The sequence below is a fragment of the Erpetoichthys calabaricus genome, chromosome 9 (genome assembly GCF_900747795.2).
Source record: "Erpetoichthys calabaricus chromosome 9, fErpCal1.3, whole genome shotgun sequence".
Lineage (NCBI taxonomy): Eukaryota > Metazoa > Chordata > Cladistia > Polypteriformes > Polypteridae > Erpetoichthys > Erpetoichthys calabaricus.
The window spans coordinates 32,381,311-32,402,068 of record NC_041402.2 but is presented as its reverse complement, the minus strand read 5'-3'; the positions used below and the strand labels follow the sequence as shown (position 1 = coordinate 32,402,068).

The following is a 20,758-nucleotide window of genomic DNA, read 5'->3' as shown; positions in this document are numbered from 1 at the left end:
TTTTTGTATCCTTGTCCAATAGCACTGTTCTCAAACAGTTTCCAGACTCATGTTTGCTTGATTATGTTGACCTGTTTGTTAATTGCTTTGGATAAAAGCATCTGCTAGGCAAATAAATGTAAATCTAATTTTATGAATAGAGAATTTTGCAAGGTAAATGAAGAGATTAACAAAATTATTAGTTATTGGCAATGTCTATATTTATTGTACTGTTCATATTTTGAATTTCAGAAAATATGGTCAATGTAGAGTTGCATGGTGGTGCAGTGATTGCACTGCTTCCTTGCATTAAAGAGATCAGGGTTTGAGTCTAGGGTTCTCCCTACGTTTAGCCTTGCATGGTCTCCCCCTGTCTTCCTGGGTTTCCTCCCACAGTCCAAAGACGTGCAGGTTAGGTGACTTGGTAATTCTGAATTGGACCTAGTGTGAGTGTGTGCCTGTGGTGTGTTCATGTATGTGTGTACACCCAGATGGACTGTTGCCCTGTCCACGAGATCGTTCCTGAGAGCCCTGCTCTGGATTAAGCGGGCTTAGAAAATTGTATGGTATTTGAATACATTCGTTATTTACATCAATACTGTACTTGGTTCGGAAAATAGACGAGCGATACCCATTACCTCTCCCGTACAGTAGATGGCAGTAAGAAAGTTAAAAGCGTATACTAAGAGCAGCTCTTTTTCCACATTACGATTCACGTTGATCATCACGCTTGCGCTGAGTGGTAACTTCTTGCCATGCCGGTGGATACGAAACGATTGCGAGGGCCGGAGGAGTCGCAAAGCCCATGGCTTTTTGTGGAACAAGAACAGCAGTCTCCGCCAGATGAACGGGAAGACGGCAGGCGAAAGGGGCAAGTAGATGTGCGGCCGATATTCGCTCGTTGTGGACTGGTTAGTCAAGCCAAGGGCTCGGCCTACATCGAATCAGGGAAGACAAAAGTGATTTGTTCCGTATATGGCCCACGGGAGACCGAGAGGAAGGATGAGACCGATATGAAATTTGGGAGGCTGGTTTGCACCTTCCGCTTCGCCCCCTTTTCCTGCGCGAAGAGATGCGGCTGGATCCAGAGTACGCAGGAGAAGGATCTGAGCCTGGCCCTGCTGGGGAGCCTGCAGCCTGGGCTCTGCCTGCACAGGTACCCGCGTTCCCAGATCGATGTCAGTGTTCTCGTTTTGGAGAACGATGGCTCGGCTTTGGCTCACGCAGTCACTTGCGCGTCGCTCGCGCTGGCCGACGCAGGGATCGAGATGTACGACCTGGTGCTTGGCTGTTCGCTTCGACAAGAAGGCAGCGACTATTTACTCGACCCAACATTCGCCGAAGAAACGCAGGAGCCGGCTACCGAATCTACCGAGAACCGAGGAGGTATGATGGTCGCGCTTCTGCCATCATTAAATCAGGTTTCTGGATTACTGTGCAGTGGGGACTTGGAGCAGCAGCCCCTCGTGGAGGCGGTGGCTGCGTGCATTGAAGGATGCCAGCGCATCTACTCCGTGGCTCAGAGGTGCCTGCTGACAGCTGTCAAAAAGAAGAATCCACCACCTGACGGATGAAATCGACGGATCCATTATTGTGCTTTGGCAAACCAAGAACTCGCAATTAAATACCGACGGCATCTGGAAGCAAAACAATTCATTCGGCAACCCAGAAAATGTAAAGTCCTAGCAGCGCACGTGTCTCTCTTCTGTTTTCGGGTTTGTTTTATGATACAAATGGTTTTGAATATGTTTTGTTGTCTCTTATTATATTAAACTGTTAATTTGGAGGACTTAACCATTTCATTATGTATGTGCCGTAAAAGTCGGTATGTCAAACATGCAGGTTAAAGTTTTAATGAGGATTCTGGGTCCAGATTCCTTGTACATTACTGCTAAATGTGTGCAGAATCCGTAACGTGAGCGAAAAAACAAAAACTGAAGGCCACTAGATGCTACTGGTCGCATCTATGCAGGATGCTTGTTTTTAAGCGAATAATGTATAACAGTTTTTCTAAAATGGGACTTTCATTTTTACAAAACAATGCTATTGTTTTATAAAGTGCTACATTTTCTGTGAAACAGCTTGATAATAATAAACACATATTGCAAACGTAAGCATGTGGAGCTTTTAATTCTGAACATGGTAACAAAATATTTATAGTTGAGCAGCAACCAAAGATGAACTCCATTTACTCAAATGATGGGTTGTCTTAGTGCCTCTCAATTAGCCCAGGATGGGAGAATGCCTGTCCAGTGAAAGACAGGCATCTAATCTAGGGCTGGTTGTTGTCAGGATAATAGAACAAGTACTTTCTCAAAGTTGGTAGATAATTGGTCATTTTGGTTAGTAATTTTTATCCGTTGGGTCAGCCACAATTTGTGAGGCTTAAGGACTGTGTGTCTGATGTGGACGTGAGCAACACTGGAGCCCTACTAGGAACAGGCCTTTCTGCTTATCTGTTCATTGTGTACACCTTAGACTATGAATATAACACTGGGTCATATTACTTTCTGAACATTTTTGATGATTCTTTCCTGAGGTGGTTCGTTGTGTGGTGGATGCGGCCAGTGATGTATCAGTGCATGCTCCCAACTTCCCTCATCACTCCATGTACTTATGGGGTGTACTGATAAGGGGGATGATTTAGAGGATAGTTTAGTGTTGAAAATAGTTTGCAACTTAACATCAATGAAACCAAGAAAGTAGTTATTGACTTTTTCTGCATGAAAGAGCATGTACAGGTGTGAATGTGCAGGTGCTGCAAGTACTTGGGGGTCCACATCACTAACAGACTGGACTAGTCTTGTAACACAGAGGAATTGTTGTAAGAAAGGAAAGGACAGCCTCATTTTTCTTAGGAGACTGTGTTCCTTTAATGTGGGAAGTGATGTCCTGCACATCTTCTATAACTCTGTGATGGGCAGTGCAGTTTTCTGTGCTGTGTAGTGCTGGGCTGGTGACATCAGTTCAAGAGAGTTCAACCAAATCAGCAAGTGTATTAAAAAGGCAGGCTCAGTTATGGAATACACTCATAACCTGCTGGAGAATGCAAACAAAAACAAGTGCCATTCTGAACAATGCTGCACATCCTCTCTCTGACGCACTAACACTGAGGACTTTCGGCCAACAAATCATTCAGTGGAAGTGTGTCAAGAAATGCTATGGGGGCTCCTTTAGACCTTTGGCAATATTTCTGTATAATGCCTTTCTGCGGCTCTTAAGTGCCAAGTCAGAAGTTTTCTTTCTTTTTAGTTATCCTAGCTAGTGTATATTCAGAAAATGGTTTGTTGTAATATAAAAATGTTTTTTATTTACCCTCTCTGGGGTCAAATTATCTGTCTGTGTCTGTCTGTCTGATCTAGTTTATCACAAAGCTTTCCCTTAACTGCTGCCTGAAGCATAATTTACAGAAAATTTGAAAACGCCTCTGTGCAAGAAGTTTCAGAAACAAACATGCCACTTTAATGTAATATATACATTATGACCAAAGTCTAAATTTTTTTAGGCCATTGAGTCCTTTATCCTGAAGGGTTAATTATATTCATCTTTGAGGTTTGCATTTTTAAAAGCTATCCACTGTCTTTTGGTGGATACCATGATGTATGTGTCCATTACAGGTATCTGGTACAAAGCCATGGGATCAATAAGAACAAAGCAATGAAAAGAGACTTGGATTATACCAAAGTACTTGAGCACAGTAGGCAACATTGCTGCTTTACATGTTTTTGGATTGCTTACCTGGCCTTGAGGTCATCTGTGTTTGCATTTTTCGCAGTGTCCATTGATGTGCTCCATTACCTCCTGTTTTTTCCTGTAATCCTAATGCATGTTGTCACATTAATTAGCAATTATAAATTGCTTCTGTGAGTATGACCTGACATCTTATCAAATATAGTGTTCAGCTTTTGTTGGGATAAACAGTCTTTCCATCTCTCCCTTACAGATAAAACAATTGGTTCAGTAGATGGATTTATAGAACAATGGGTACTGATGCGGCATAGACTCTGACTCCCTACCGAACGGACAATCCATGGATGGATGTGTTGCTTCTGTTTTGGAATCAACACATTCGCCGTACACTGTGTACTGGAGGTTACTTCATAACTTTGGGGGCTCTGTAAAGTTTAATATGTAATATGCATTCAAATGGCCATTGTTCATGTATTGAGCAAACTGAGTATTCTTGTATAAATCTGTTTGAAAATGGACCACCACAATCAGTTTTACACCTTGAAGGGCTCAGTTGTAATGTTCATATAATTACAATTTTTTGTGTACAATGTTACTATGTAATCTGTATTTACATTATTTTCACATGCTGCATAGCTTATGTGCAAGTAGCGTGCAACTTTGTAGTGTTATGTTTGGTCAGTTACAAATTCTCTCGAAGTTCAGGTTGATATCACAAGTTATTGTGCAGCAATGCAAACTTAACATATGACCTTTTATAAGATCTTTGGTTGAGACCCACTAATACTATTTTAGATAATTAACATATTAATTTTATGTTCACTTCCACGTGATACCATTGTGTGCTTTCAAGCCATACAACAAGCTGTGGATTACTAAGCTTAAAAGTCTCTTGAATGAGAAGAGGAGAGCATCCAAATTTGGTAACAAAATGGCAATGGCAAATGGTTGAAGGAAAAGCTGAATGAAATAAAGGAAACTTACAGAGCTAAAATCAAAAACAAGCCTCCCTCAGAGTAACATGAATGTTTGGAATGGACTTGTAATACGATCTATGTATCTATCAGTCTGTCTATTATATAGTGCCTTCCACATCCGTCTGTCAGTGTATTTCTTTGTCTTATCTATTATAGAGCATATTTCAATGTCAATCATAGTGCTTGCTATCTATCTATCTCTATCTATCTATCTATCTATCTATCTATCTATCTATCTATCTATCTATCTATCTGACAATAAAAATGTAATTGGTTGCTGTCAGATTTTTATTGATTCTGTGTGGTCACTTTTCTCTAGGTTCTAATTAAAACAGAAGTATTACATGAAGAGTTTCGTTCATCTTGTTCCACACCCCCCAAACTAGCTTTTACTATTACAGTTTTACGGAGGTTTGGACCCTGTCCTGGCAGCATTGAGGACACGGCAGGAGCCAACCCTGCAGTGGACACCTGCAAACTCACTCACTCTAGGCCAACTAAGAGTGGAAACCTTACCTAACCTGTATGTCTTTAGAGTGTGGAGAAAACCCACCCAGACATGAGGGGGTCTTTCAAACTCCAGTGGCTGCCTGGAAAAACTAAGAGGAGGTTAACTTATGATGGTGAATTTACATTATTGCTGTTTTCAAACTACTCAACTATTGTCAATCTCATTGGCAGGTGGTTCATGTACAAAGTGTGTGCAGTGTGGCGTAGTGGTTAACCCTTTTTGACTTTAAACTCTGATTTTGTGGGTTCAGATCCCACTACTGACACTGTGTGGCCTGCCTGCGCTCCAATTGAAAAAAACAAAAGAAATGCAACCAATTGTACCTTATCTCAGATTTTATATGTCACCTTGGATGTAGCTGTCGGGAAAATAATATTAATGTAATAAACTATATGATATATTATCATACTATTTATAATTATAATGTAAATAAATAAATAATAAACTGAGTGGTACTGCTGACTTGCAGCATCTTGTAGGCTTCTTAGTTCAAACAGTCTTGTAAAAGACCTTATTCTGCAGTAATATCCTGCAATTCTGATATGGTATGCAGCATATTAGAGAGGCTGTTGTGTTGGGCGACAGTTTCACAATCACAGTTTTGTTGATTGTACAGAATTCAAATATTTTTTAAGACAATCGTAAACTTACTGTGCTTCCCTTCTGAGTTTAAATAAATTTAAAATTTACTTCAATTTGGCTTCACTCTATGCCTGGCGTACTGTTGATTCGATGAGCACAAATTGCATTTAAAAAGCTGTTGCACCTACTTCATTCACCAGCCTCCGTCATTCCTATATGAGTATAAACTAGCCATCTACTTTTCCAAACATTATTTGCATGCCTCGTTGAGAACAGAAGGGTCGCCATCTACCACCATTACGGTTGTGACGGGTCTTTTACTGGTTTTTGAGAGTGTTCACTTGGAATGTCTTACCTAATTTTATATTTTTTTGTATCTTTCTCTTTGACAATGGTAAAGCATCCTGAGCTACATAAATATTGTTGGAAGAATCAGCAGTGTTGTGGGGATTTGGGGCACATTTTCTTGCAAATGGCAAATTTTTTCATGATAAAGAATGTAACGTCAGAAATATGAGAGCGGCTTGTGTTCAGTGTTTTGTAAAATGATGACGTGCACTACAATGGGTGTTTATCTAGGCGCCGCTCGTGATTTTCTATTGCAGTTTTTTGGCGACCTCTGCTGGTCATTTGCTGAATTCAGCGCTGTCCGGCGAGTCGCCCTATCTTTTTAGGCGGGAAGACCGTGTCGGCAGCAGCTTCTGAGCTGTCAGTGAGCTGAAGGACTTGAATGAATTGTTCGCGGTTATCAAAGCATGTAAGGATTCTTTGTATATATTGCTGTATCTTTTGACTGAATATGTGCGTATATAAATATATATAATTTTTTTATTTTGCATAAGTGAATGTTTAAGGAAAGAAAAAGACAGTACTTACTGTACAGGGTAGCGTCTAGCAAGTTAACTGAATGCAGTCTGTTTTGCTAATGTCAGCGTTGCTTATAGATAGATTTGTATTACTGCATTTAGCACAATCAGCCTGTGATTTATGATGGTACTTTTGTGCAGTGGTTGGTGCTGCCACCTCCCTCACAGTTACTGGGTTCAAATCTCTGTTCAGGAGTTTACAGATTCCCTCTCAGCTCTAGGGTTCTAGGTTCAAATCCTAGTTCAGGTAATGCCTTTGTGGAGTTTTTGCATGTTTTCTTCCTGTTTGTGTGGGTTTCTCACAAATGTTCCAGAGACCTACCTGCATGTTAAGTCAATTGGCAGTTCTAATCTGGTCTGCTGAATGACTTTCGGCCTGTTGCTCTGACATCACATGTGATGAAGACCATGGAGAGGCTGCTGCTTCACCACCTTAGGCCACAGGTTCAACACGCCCTTGACCCTCTGCAGTTTGCATATCAGGAGAGGGTGGGAGCGGAAGATGCCATCATCTATATGCTACACCGATCCCTCTCTCACTTGGACAGAGGCAGTGGTGCTGTAAGAATTATGTTTCTAGACTTCTCTAGCGCCTTCAACACAATCCAACCTCTGCTCCTTAGGGACAAGCTGACAGAGATGGGATTAGATTCATACCTAGTGGCATGGATCGTGGACTATCTTAAAGACAGACCTCAGTAAGTGCGTCTTGGGAACTGCACGTCTGACATTGTGGTCAGCAACACAGGAGCGCCACAAGGGACTGTACTTTCTCCGGTCCTGTTCAGCCTATATACATCGGACTTCCAATACAACTCGGAGTCCTGCCATGTGCAAAAGTTCGCTGATGACACTGCTATCGTGGGCTGTATCAGGAATGGGCTGGAGGAGGAGTATAGGGACCTAATCAATGACTTTGTTAAATGGTCCGACTCAAACCACCTACACCTGAACACCAGCAAAACCAAGGAGCTGGTGGTGGATTTTAGGAGGCCCAGACCCCTCATAGACCCAGTGATCATCAAAGGTGACTGTGTGCAGATGGTGCAGACCTATAAATATCTGGGAGTGCAGCTGGATGATAAATTAGACTGGACTGCCAATACTGATGCGCTGTGCAAGAAAGGACAAAGCCGGTTATACTTCCTTAGAAGGCTGGCTTCCTTCAACATCTGCAATAAGATGCTGCAGATGTTCTATCAAACAGTTGTGGCGAGCGCCCTCTTTTACGCAGTGGTGTGCTGGGGAGGCAGCATTAAGAGGAAAGACGCCTCACGCCTGGACAAACTGGTGAGGAAGGCAGGCTCTATTGTTGGCATGGAGCTGGACAGTTTAACATCTGTGGCAGAGCGAAGGGCGCTCAGCAGGCTCCTATCAATTATGGAGAATCCACTGCATCCACTAAATAATGTCATCTCCAGACAGAAGAGCAGCTTTAGCGACAGACTGCTGTCACTGTCCTGCTCCACAGACAGATTGAGGAGATCGTTCCTCCCCCAAACTATGCGACTCTTTAATTCCACCAGGGGGGGTAAACGTTAATATTTAACATTATACATAGTTATTGTCTGTTTTTTTCACCTGTATTATTATCATTCTTTAATTTAATATTATTTATTGTATCAGTATGCTGCTGCTGAAGAATGTGAATTTCCCATTGGGATTAATAAAGTATCTATCTATCTATCTATCTATCTATCTATCTATCTATCTATCTATCTATCTATCTATCTATCTCTGTTGTGGGTGTGTTTGTGTGTGCCCTCTGATGGATTTGCATCAAATGCCACCAAGATAAGCACCAGTATCCAGTGACTCTGAACTGCCAAAGCAGCTTAGAAAATGGACAAATGGATGTTACATTTGTGAAGTTAGTGTAAATTTTTAAGCAAAACTAATAATGGTTTTTAAGTATCTAGCTCATTTCCACAATGAACACTAATGCGTTTTGGTAATGGTCAAGGGAATAATTAGTTCTATTGTTTGTTGTTATACTTTATGTTATTTAATTCTCATTGTTTCAATTCAAATATATAGATCTAACTTTTTTTTGTGCTTACAGTGTGTGTGAAATGTACTGTCTGAGGTTCGCACCAAAGTTGTGTTGGTCACCCATTAGCTTTCTTGTTATTATTTTTTTTATATTATCATATCATTCAGGGATTTGTCCATCCCATACTGACGTACAGGTACAGTGGTGTGAAAAACTATTTGCCCCCTTCCTGATTTCTTATTCTTTTGCATGTTTGTCACACAAAATGTTTCTGATCATCAAACACATTTAACCATTAGTCAAATATAACACAAGTAAACACAAAATGCAGTTTGTAAATGGTGGTTTTTATTATTTAGGGAGAAAAAAAAATCCAAACCTACATGGCCCTGTGTGAAAAAGTAATTGCCCCCTGAACCTAATAACTGGTTGGGCCACCCTTAGCAGCAATAACTGCAATCAAGCGTTTGCGATACCTTGCAATGAGTCTTTTACAGCGCTCTGGAGGAATTTTGGCCCACTCATCTTTGCAAAATTGTTGTAATTCAGCTTTATTTGAGGGTTTTCTAGCATGAACCGCCTTTTTAAGGTCATGCCATAGCATCTCAATTGGATTCAGGTCAGGACTTTGACTAGGCCACTCCAAAGTCTTCATTTTGTTTTTCTTCAGCCATTCAGAGGTGGATTTGCTGGTGTGTTTTGGGTCATTGTCCTGTTGCAGCACCCAAGATCGCTTCAGCTTGAGTTGACGAACAGATGGCCGGACATTCTCCTTCAGGATTTTTTGGTAGACAGTAGAATTCATGGTTCCATCTATCACAGCAAGCCTTCCAGGTCCTGAAGCAGCAAAACAACCCCAGACCATCACACTACCACCACCATATTTTACTGTTGGTATGATGTTCTTTTTCTGAAATGCTGTGTTCCTTTTACGCCAGATGTAACGGGACATTTGCCTTCCAAAAAGTTCAACTTTTGTCTCATCAGTCCACAAGGTATTTTCCCAAAAGTCTTGGCAATCATTGAGATGTTTCTTAGCAAAATTGAGACGAGCCCTAATGTTCTTTTCACTTAACAGTGGTTTGCGTCTTGGAAATCTGCCATGCAGGCCGTTTTTGCACAGTCTCTTTCTTATGGTGGAGTCATGAACACTGACCTTAACTGAGGCAAGTGAGGCCTGCAGTTCTTTAGACGTTGTCCTGGGGTCTTTTGTGACCTCTCGGATGAGTCGTCTCTGCGCTCTTGGGGTAATTTTGGTCGGCCGGCCACTCCTGGGAAGGTTCACCACTGTTCCATGTTTTTGCCATTTGTGGATAATGGCTCTCACTGTGGTTCGCTGGAGTCCCAAAGCTTTAGAAATGGCTTTATAACCTTTACCAGACTGATAGATCTCAATTACTTCTGTTCTCATTTGTTCCTGAATTTCTTTGGATCTTGGCATGATGTCTAGCTTTTGAGGTGCTTTTGGTCTACTTCTCTGTGTCAGGCAGCTCCTATTTAAGTGATTTCTTGATTGAAACAGGTGTGGCAGTAATCAGGCCTGGGGGTGGCTATGGAAATTGAACTCAGGTGTGATACACCACAGTTGGGTTATTTTTTAACAAGGGGGCAATTACTTTTTCACACAGGGCCATGTAGGTTTGGATTTTTTTTCTCCCTAAATAATAAACACCATCATTTAAAAACTGCATTTTGTGTTTACTTGTGTTATATTTGACTAATGGTTAAATGTGTTTGATGATCAGAAACATTTTGTGTGACAAACATGCAAAAGAATAAGAAATCAGGAAGGGGGCAAATAGTTTTTCACACCACTGTATTTCTGTATTTCTGCACCTTCAGCGCTGTCAGATTAAATGACTCACTTGGAGTCATACAATAAGGTATTTGTTAAACTTCCACCATCAACCTCATGTGTAGGAATCCAAATTGTTAGCCACATTACTATATAGTCATACATTTATTTCACTAATTTTATTTAACACATTTCATGTTGTGTTTTTGTGTTTAATTTCATGTTTGTGTTTATTACAGTTAATTTTGTGCTTAATTTTAAATCTACTGCGTTATGCCTGATGATGCGGGATAGACTCTGGCCCTCTTCGATTAGAATCTGAATTAAGTAAGCTTTGAAATAAATGAGGGAGTATTTATATAATGGGTAATGTGCTGGGCTTGTAAGTGAAAATGCATGTTATATGAATAATTTAAAAAGGCCTGAATCATGTATGGTACCTTTTCATATTAAATATAGTGCCATGGTACTTTTTGTAAATAATGAAGTAAAACTTTTAATATAGCTGAATTGTTAGAGCTGACAGGTTACATACAGTAACTCACTCAGGGTCATATAGCAAGTTAGTATTGGCGTCAGAACGGATAGACTTGTGCATCCAAGACTGCTGGGGGGCAATCAAACCACCTAAAGTTTATTTTCCTGCACCAACTTGAGTAATAGTTTGGTGTTGGTTTTGTCATAGATCTCCAGAAAGCTGGTACACCATAACATTTCAAATGGGGTATGTAACAGCTAAGCCTGAATTCTTCTGCATCTGTTGGATTGGTCCAGGACTACAAGGGGTATGATACCTGCTCTGTTTCACCCCCAGAATTCCATCTGGGACTTGGTGTATTTTATTTAAAGTTTTTCTTCCATTGACATACTTTGGTTTGCTACTCTCTTGGTGGGTATTGCTTTGACCCTGGACTCTATGATCACACAAAGTTTGCAAGGGGTCAGATCTTCTTCCATATGAGTGCCTGCCTTACACTAGCATTAATGGGCCCAAGGCAGAATTTCATCGTCTTTTTCTTTTATAAATTCATTCATCCTTTATCACACCTGTTTACCCCAGTTTAGAGTCCAGGATTATGGAGCCCATTCTGCTAGTGTCAGTTGCAAGACAGGAGCCAATCTAGGACTTGGTGCAAGTCTGGCATAGATAAGATACAACTTTCAAATTTTCTTAAGTGTGGAAGTCAAATATTTTAATGCTTCATTGTTGCTTAGTGCAACAAATAATGAGGAAATTCTTTACAAAGATTTCTTCCAATTTTAAAATTTGCTCAATACACTTCTGCACATCCTAGACAAGGCATATACCTTACCTTATCTGTCTGTTCTTTTTCTAGCTTTTGTGTTCTCACTCAGAGGGGTAAGTCTTCTTTGTTGTGCTATGCCTCTCTTTTCCTTTGTCCCTGACTGCAATTTCAAACTCCACTCTGTTGGGTTTTTAAACAGTGAATTTTATAATTTGTTAAATAAGACTTGTAATATTTAATTTGGATGACGTGTTAATATAGGAATATAGAACTGTTTTGCAAAGATGCAGATTTTACATGAGAAAGTTATAAAAGTAGCACTTCTAGGACAAAATCTTGAGTTTAATCTGGCTGGGATGACTCGTGTTTTCCAGAGAAAAAAAGCACTCTGAGAATGATGAGAAATATACAAATACCAAAAAGCATCCTTACACATCCACTTATTTAATGTCAGAGTTACTAGAATGTTTGAGCTTGAATCTTAAGATAAAATAGTGGCATAGGTTTTTAAGAGGATAAACATTAAATACTTATAACTGTTTTAGTTAACATGTTATTGAATTTGACTATTTGGTAATGATTAAAGTGCTCTCTCTGCCAAGTAACAAGACCATTGACAAACGATCATTTGGCTAATTTTAGCTGATGTAACTTTAGGCTGTTTACCAGTACTTTTCCAGAAGGATTGTGCCTCATTTAGGGCTGTTACATCAAAGAAAGGTTTTGGAAGCACTTGATGCCACATTATTTTACATCAATGAAAGAGAGAGAAATGGGCTATGAGATATGAGAAAGACGGTTTTGAAGAGGCAAAGAACCATCATGCTGTCCAGAGATGAAAGTAACAGTATTTGATAAGCATACCTACCAAATGAAAATGCACCCAAATGAATACAAATATTTAGAGAAAAAAAGCAGCGCAAAGTGGGCCAACTGATGCAAAGCTTGCTGTATGGACTTTGATTTAAACCATTGAATTTGTATGTTTGCATCTATTATACCTCCTTGTGTTTGATATGCCTGGTTACTCTGTAAACCAGCTTACTTCACTGAAACCATCTTGTAGTTTGCTGACACTTGCAATCAAGTGAGATGTTTCTGTCTAACTCAGGTCCTGTAGGACAATAGGGAGACATCCTTGTTCAGTTCTTTAAGTGGTAGAAAACTGGAAGCAGACTGTGAGTTGATCCCAGCAGAGTGCAACTATTATTGAGGTATCCATTTGTGAGTATTGCTGAGTGTACATGTAAAAGAAGTTTAATAAGCTCAGGTACAGTACAAGTACATTTCTTCTTGTTCACCAATAAAAAAAGAACCTAGAATGCTAGTATAGTGTCTTTTTGTGGACAGTTTCATGATAAGACATTCACCCACCTAGTGCCCTTGCAGGTATGAAAAAGTGCATCAGAACAGAGTGATTCTTTTTGTTGAGTTCATTTTCCTCATTTTTGTGGTATATGCACTTGCTGGTGTTTGATTTTGAGCATTGAATCCCATTTTGACTTGCTGTTTTTAAATTTTTTTGCATTATACATGTGTATAAGTCATTATAATATTTAGCTTGCATCATCTTGTGAATGCTGAGATGCTATTTAGTGTAGGTAGCTCAGCTTGACATGACTGATGCTTTACTCTATAGGGAAACCCAGGGGTGTGTACATGAACATTATTGGTTTTATTTCCCTGCTTCTCTAAGTGGTGATACTTTTGTTTTTACGTTCATCCTGTGGTATGGGACTTTGAGACTTCCCATCTCCAGTGTTTTATTAAAAACAATTAAACATACAGTTTATTCATCTTTTGATTATAGGCTTGGGATTATTCTTTGTTTAAGCAAAAAATGAGATCTCAATAAACAGTGCTGTTGGGACAAATAAATGAGATTCCATTAATAGTCAACGGTTATGAAAAGTGCAAGGTTCGATGAAGTGAGATATGCATTATTTGAATCCCACAGCTTTAAATTTGTTTTGCTGGAATGAAATTCAGTTATCAGCCTTGCCATAATCTGCATGAAGATAGAATATTCACTGCATGTGTTTTCCTTCCACATCCAAAAGGCACGTGTGCTATTGCAATTGGTGACATTAAAATGCCTCAGCATGTGAGTGCATGAATGATACTGTACAAAATTAATGACGTAGATTCTGCCTTGTAGCCAATGGTGCTGAGATAAGCTCTTGTCTCTTCTACCTAACATGGATAAAGTGGGTTTGAAAAAAGATGTGTGGAAATTGTCCTAGCTTGACTCCGCATGGACACCTGTTCCTTGTAACTGAGTGGCTTTCTATTTAAGTTTGAGTACTTCTCAAAGTGTGGGCCCTTGTTTCCCTGGGGTACCAAGGAATAAGTGGTTTGTTTTGAAAATTCTAGGAGGTGAAAATGATAATCTTGAGGGATATGAAGACCCGAAGGCTTGAACAAGTTGTCATTTAATTTCCAAGTAGTCACCTCTTTTCCTCTCTGTGTCTTTTTCATGGCAGAAGGTGCCCTTCAGTTTTTTAGTTTGCTAAAGGCAGAGCTTAGCCTCAGTACAGTGTGGAAACTGACATTTTTAGCAAATGTTTTACTTATTTGTTAAATTCAGTAGGATTTTGTCAGATTGTCAAAGGTCCAACTCATAATCATAACCACATATTAGATTTAATTATAACTTACAAAGTTGAAATTCAAAATTTAAATATTACTCCATTAAATTATTTCTGATCACTACTTACTTACATTTGATTTAGTCCTGCCCTTGCCAACGCACTCACAGATTAAAACAAAGACAGTGCAACATCTAGATTGTAATTCTGCTTCAAAATGTATAGATACTTTGAGTAAGTTGAGTGCAATTCTGGAAAACCATTTAGATCAGTTAACATCACATTATAATGTGACCTTGAGAGATGCTCTGGACACAGTGGCTCCCCTTAAAACAAAAGTGATCAAAGCACATAGAAAGTCTCCCTGGTTTAATGAAAACACTCGAGCTCTTAAATTAGAGTGTCGAAAACTGGAGCGCAGATGGAAAACAACAAAGCTACATGTCTTTCAAATTGCATGGGCATAGAGTGTTAGAAATATAAAAAAGCTCTCTTTAAAGCTCGCTCAGAATACTATTCTACAATAATAGATAGCAATAATAAAAATCCTCAGGTACTGTTTAGAACAGTGGCTAAATTAACAAATGGGATTTCAGATCTACAGTGTAAAATACCAACAGATATTAGCAGTACAGAATTTTTGAAATTCTTCAATGAGAAAATAAAAAATATAAGATCCCAGATCTCACCAACACAGTAAAAACCACATACTAGCTTAGCAGACCCTGTCTCACATTACATTCAGCACTTTAGTAATTTTAATCCTGTAACTGAGCAGGAAGTCTTAACTTTAATTTCTAAAATGAAACCCACTACTTGTTCCCTAGATCCAGTGCCAATAAAACTAGTAAAAAGTGCAATGGATGTTCTTGCAGCCCCTATTCTTAAAATGATTAATAGTTCATTACTGCATGGCACAGTACCTGATGCATTAAAAGTGTCAGTCATTAAACCATTACTTAAAAAGTCAGACCTAGACCTACACATACTTAATAATTATAGGCCTATTTCAAATGTACCCTTTCTCTCTAAAATACTAGAAAAAATAGTCACCAATCAGCTTCAGTCACACCTTATGCATTACAATTTATTTGAGAAATTCCAGTCTGGTTTCTGCACTGGTCATAGTACAGAAACGGCACTAACACGGGTTGTAAATGACATTCTGATATCCTCTGATGAAGGAAACTCCACTGTAATTATGTTGTTAGACTTAAGTGCAGCATTTGACACCATTGACAATTCTATTTTACTGCACAGGCTAGAAAATGATGTTGGGCTTACAGGCACTGTGCTCGCTTGGTTTAGTTCTTATTTATCAAATCAATTCCAATATGTACAGAAATGTACTGACAGTACTCCATCATTATACACAGAACTGAAATATTGTGTCCCGTTCACTTTACATGCTTCCACTGGGATCTATCTTTAGGAAACATAATGTTAATTTTCACTCAGATGCAGATGACACCCAGTTATACTTTTCATTTAGATCAAATGAAGTTTCTCCAATGTTGTCTTTAATTAGTTGTGTTAGTGAAATAAATGAATAGATGGAAGAGAAATACCTATTTTTAAATACAGATAAAACAGAGATGTTAATTATTGGAGGGAATGACTAATTTTACTGAATCAGCCCGCCATCTAGGAGTTATCTTTGACTCTATCCATCCATCCGTTTTCCAACCCGCTGAATCCGAACACAGGGTCACGGGGGTCTGCTGGAGCCAATCCCAGCCAACACAGGGCACAAGGCAGGGAACCAATCCCGGGCAGGGTGCCAACCCACTGCAGGACACACACAAACACACCCACACACCAAGCACACACTAGGGCCAATTTAGAATCACCAATCCACCTAACCTGCATGTCTTTGGACTGTGGGAGGAAACCGGAGCGCCCGGAGGAAACCCACGCAGACACGGGGAGAACATGCAAACTCCACGCAGGGTGGACCTGGGAAGCGAACCCGGGTCTCCTAACTGTGAGGCAGCAGCGCTACCACTGCGCCACTTTGACTCTAGCATGTCATTTAAAGCGCATATTACAAAGTTGTCCAAATCATGTTTCTTCCATCTTAAAAATGTTGGGAAATTAAGGCGCTTTCTAAATAAACAGGATTCTGAGGAATTAATTCATGCATTTATTTCTATTTAGATTGATTATTGCAATGCGGTGTTCACTGGATGTTCAAATTGTTCTTTATACAGCCTCCTGTTGATCCAAAATGCTGCTGCGAGAGTTATTACAAGAACAAGAAAATACAAACACATAACTCCAGTTCTTAAATACTTACACTGGCTCCCATTTAAGTTTAGGGCAGATTTCAAAATCCGCATTTTAACATGTAAAGCCTTAAGATCAAAGCCTTACTTGTCTGAACTTATCATGACTTACAAACTAGAGCGCACATTAAGATCTCAAGATGCGCTGTCTCAGCTGTGGAATGGCCAAAAGGGGGAGGCAGCTTGATGGCTGAGGTCTCCAGGACTCTAAACAATTCCAAATCATATTATGTGATATTATCTGCTGTTAAATTCTGCTCTGTATAAAAATATTTTTATTTTTATACTGTATTGAGGATTTGTTCTGTTCTGTGTATTGTATTGTATTGACCCCCTTTTTTTGACACCCACTGCAAACCAAACCTACCTGGAAAGGGGTCTCTCTTTGAACTGCCTTCCCAAGGTTTCTTCCATTTTTTTCCCTACAAGGGTTTTTTTGGTGGTTTTTCCTTGTCTTCTTAGAGAGTCAAGGCTGGGGGGCTGTCAAGAGGCAGGGCCTGTTAAAGCCAATTGCGGCTCTTCTTGTGTGATTTTGGGCTATACAAAAATAAATTGTATTGTATTGTACTGTACAAAAGAGAGCTATATTCAGATGGCATTAGATTTACACCAAAACTAATCATTGATCTTTTGTTTAAAATATTCAAGCACATCCATCATATTAATATTTTTTAGTTTTGGAAGCAGTTATTTCAATTTATTAATTTATTTCTTGTATGCTTTTTTCTGAAAATTCTTTTCAGTTAATAGGCCTACATTGCTTTTCTTATGGTGTTGCTTAGATGTATATAGGTCAGAATACCCAAGGCTGATTCCTGACTCCTAAATAATTTTATTATAATATAGTTAGAAGAAAATAGTTTTTATAAGTACTAAGCAGTTGTAGAAATAGCAGGTTGTGTAGATGAATCAAATGTATTTTTATAAGGAAATGATTTCACATGGAGATATTCTAATAGAACAGGTTAGTTTGGAAAAGGTCACAGACTTCTCAAATACTACTGACTGGACTTGTGAGTTCAGAGTGTCTTGGTACCTGCCAAACTGAGGAGTAGTAGTAGTAGTATTGTCATATGTGCAAGGTATTGTTTCTTTATATATTATTGGAAGAATTTTTAAGTAAATTAGAGTTTTTAAACAAACTGTCAAAATCTTTGCTGAGGTAGCAGGCTGTTTGATTTTTTGTTTTCAAGAAGCAACTTTTGGGACATTAAATAGTGGCAGTAACTATACAACACTTCATAGTAATTATTAACCACATTTCAGAGTGGAGACATTTTTTCACTGCTCAACAAGCTAAAACAAGTCTACTGTGTTCCTGCTTGTTAAACATTTTGCCTCCTGTGTCTTGCTGGAATCATAGATCAGTTTCCCAAACACACTGTCCTTTACAGTTATAAGATGCAGGGTGGAAAATTTACAATTAATATTTAGGATGCAGCGGGTTGGAAAATGACTGACATGACAGTTGACACACAACCATGCAGATGCAATAAAAAAAGGTGTTGAGAAAATAAAAGGATGTGTTTCTTTGTCCGGCTATCAATCCTTCCATTTTCTGATCCCACTTCATTTGTTACAGGGCCATGAATCAGAGCCATCTTGGAACACAAGAGAGGAAACAACTTTACACTAGACACCAGTACATCACAGGGAGGATATATGTTCACACTGAGCCAATTTAGCATTGGTAATTCAGCGTTTGGAATGAACAAAGACATGCTGGTAGAACAATAATACTTCATATAGATTATGACTTCATATAGTAATTGAGTCCAGGTACTTAAAGCTGTAAGCAATGCTAGAAACTGTACCACTATGGCAGACACTGAACTGTTGTTTGTGATTAAATTTGTTTTAGAAGACAAAGACAATGGAATAACAACATATAAAATGGGATACAAATCAAAATCACATAGAATTAACTTTCCCAACCCACACATCTGTTTCTGCGTTTTCTTGGAGACATCTTGAACATTAAAAATAAATGTATTGATTTTTAATTGAAAAATATGTGCTAACACTTTAAATGTGAGAGCAGCATGATGGTGCATCCATTATTGCTGCTGCTTCATAGCTACTAGGACCTTACTTTTTATTCCTGGCCTAGTTACATGGCTTTTCGATGTTCTGTTTGTTTTTGTGTGGGGTATTTTGCCATATGCCAGTATATCTCTGAATGGAATATTTATTTGGCTATGTACATTACCATTGGATAACAAAAAATAATAATAAAAAGAAAGAAACAATAGCCAGTGAGATAAGAAGAAAAGAACATTCACTTAGATACAATAATATGAATGACTTAAAATCTGAAGAGAATATAAGTAAGCCCTGTGATGAAGTGGCATCCCATCCAGGGTTGGTTCCACTGTTGTAGCCATGTTGATGGTCTCCAACTCTGAGGAAATCTTCAGTGCAAAATTTAGTTTCAGCAAATGAATATTTGAATGGATTGATGAGGATACATAAAACTTAACGCTAGAAGGTCCAAAGAGGATAAAATCACTTGAATAAATGTTTTTCTGGGGCATCTAAAAATTCTTAGTATATATCATTAGATGGACAGTTCAATTTTAAATGTTTCATTTTATTTTGAATCAAAACAGAAGGTAGAATAGAGTAGCAGTCTGCCTCCTATATCCAGGGAACCGAGTTCAATCCCTGGCCGTTTGGGGTTTGCACATGCATCCATTTCTGAGTGTTTTTTCTCTTTGTACCTTGGCTTTTCCATACATTGCTACAGACTGATGTCCTGTCTAGGGCTAATTCCTACTGGGAAGGCCACCAGCTCTCATCAACACAGTTTTGGTAAAAATGGTACACCAAAATGGATAGAAGTACTGTGGTGCCTGGTTTGCCCACAGCCTTGGCACCTTGTGGAACCCGTGTCATCGATCGTCATGAGAGGGATGGACTAGTCCAATGAGGACACTGTAGAAGAAGAATGTTCTCCTCAGCACCATGTATTTTGTGTGTTTAGTAAATTAGAATTTTTATAATAACTATTTTGTAACTTGCCAGTGAGAGACGCTTTGGCTTATGAACTAACAAAAATATGTTATTCCAGGGTTCAGGAGAAATAGTGTCCACATGAATAAAATGTAAGCTGTTTCTTGTTTTCCCTTTCTCAGAGTGAATGTTTCAGGGACAAGGTCACAAGGCTGCAGAAAGTACATGTAGTTTATGCAAAGGCGTCTCTCCTGTGCTTAGCTTTGAAAACACAGATAATGCTTAGCTCAACAGACATATTGTTTAACTTTACTGTTTTGATAAGGATGTTCTTTCTGTCTTATTAATCATGAGATGCTGAAGTATAAAAAACCCCTCCTGGTTTTTGATCAGGGTTCAATTGAGCTTTGCGGCAATAAGTTATACTCTTTTGAATCTCTACTTACTGCGACTCCGAATGAATAAACAAGAGAATTGAGAAAAAATATTATCTGTCTGCTTTTCAGTGTGCCTTTTTCGTCCACAACACAAACAAGCAAGATTGGTACAAAACAGTGCATTATGTTTTTTATTCAGAAATAAGCAAAACATTGTCCAATAAATAATTAATGTGCATTGCAATTTCCTAAGTAAACAAATAATCCAATAAAATGGGTTACTCTTTGTAGGGGTTAAAAATCAATAAATAAATAGATTTAAAACTAAAAGCAATCTTCCATCTAACTATTGTACAAAAGATTCCCCACAAACACAGCAACCATGAATGGGAAGCCCAGAGAAGTCCTCAGCAACCCTCCTCAGCCAAAGGCAGGCGAAGTCCCTAGCAACTTCCCTCTGTTTCTGCCTAATTTCTCCCTTTGTCCATCTCTGCCACTTCAATATTGGCAGCATGTGCCATGGGTTCTATCAGCAACATCTCGTCCTGTCCTGTTCTTTAAAGAATCTGCAGCACACTCGACCTCCTTGCTCCTACAGTAACTCAATCAGTCTCACAGTCTTTAGTCCTGCTCCGTCCTGTAACAATCAGCCAGACATAAAATGCCCTTTCTGCTCTCCAGGTAAGTTCTCACACTTAACTAGGTGGACCCAATCGACCGATCCTACCTCTTTTAATTTCCCATTCTTAGCTAGTTTTTCTTCCATCCATCCATCCATTTTCCAACCCGCTGAATCCGAACACAGGGTCACGGGGGTCTGCTGGAGCCAATCCCAGCCAACACAGGGCACAAGGCAGGGAACCATTCCTGGGCAGGGTGCCAACCCACTGCAGGACACACACACAAACACACCCAC

General features: G+C 39.2%; 1 protein-coding gene across 1 annotated transcript; it reads left to right on the top strand.

Annotated features, from left to right (window-relative positions):
* The first annotated feature begins 668 nt into the window (after window positions 1-668).
* exosc6 (exosome component 6) lies at window positions 669-2,110 on the top strand. The gene has a single exon (XM_028809243.2). The coding sequence runs from the start codon at window positions 735-737 to the stop codon at window positions 1,551-1,553; it is 819 nt and encodes a 272-aa protein (XP_028665076.2). The 5' UTR covers window positions 669-734; the 3' UTR covers window positions 1,554-2,110.
* Window positions 2,111-20,758: the final 18,648 nt, after the last annotated feature.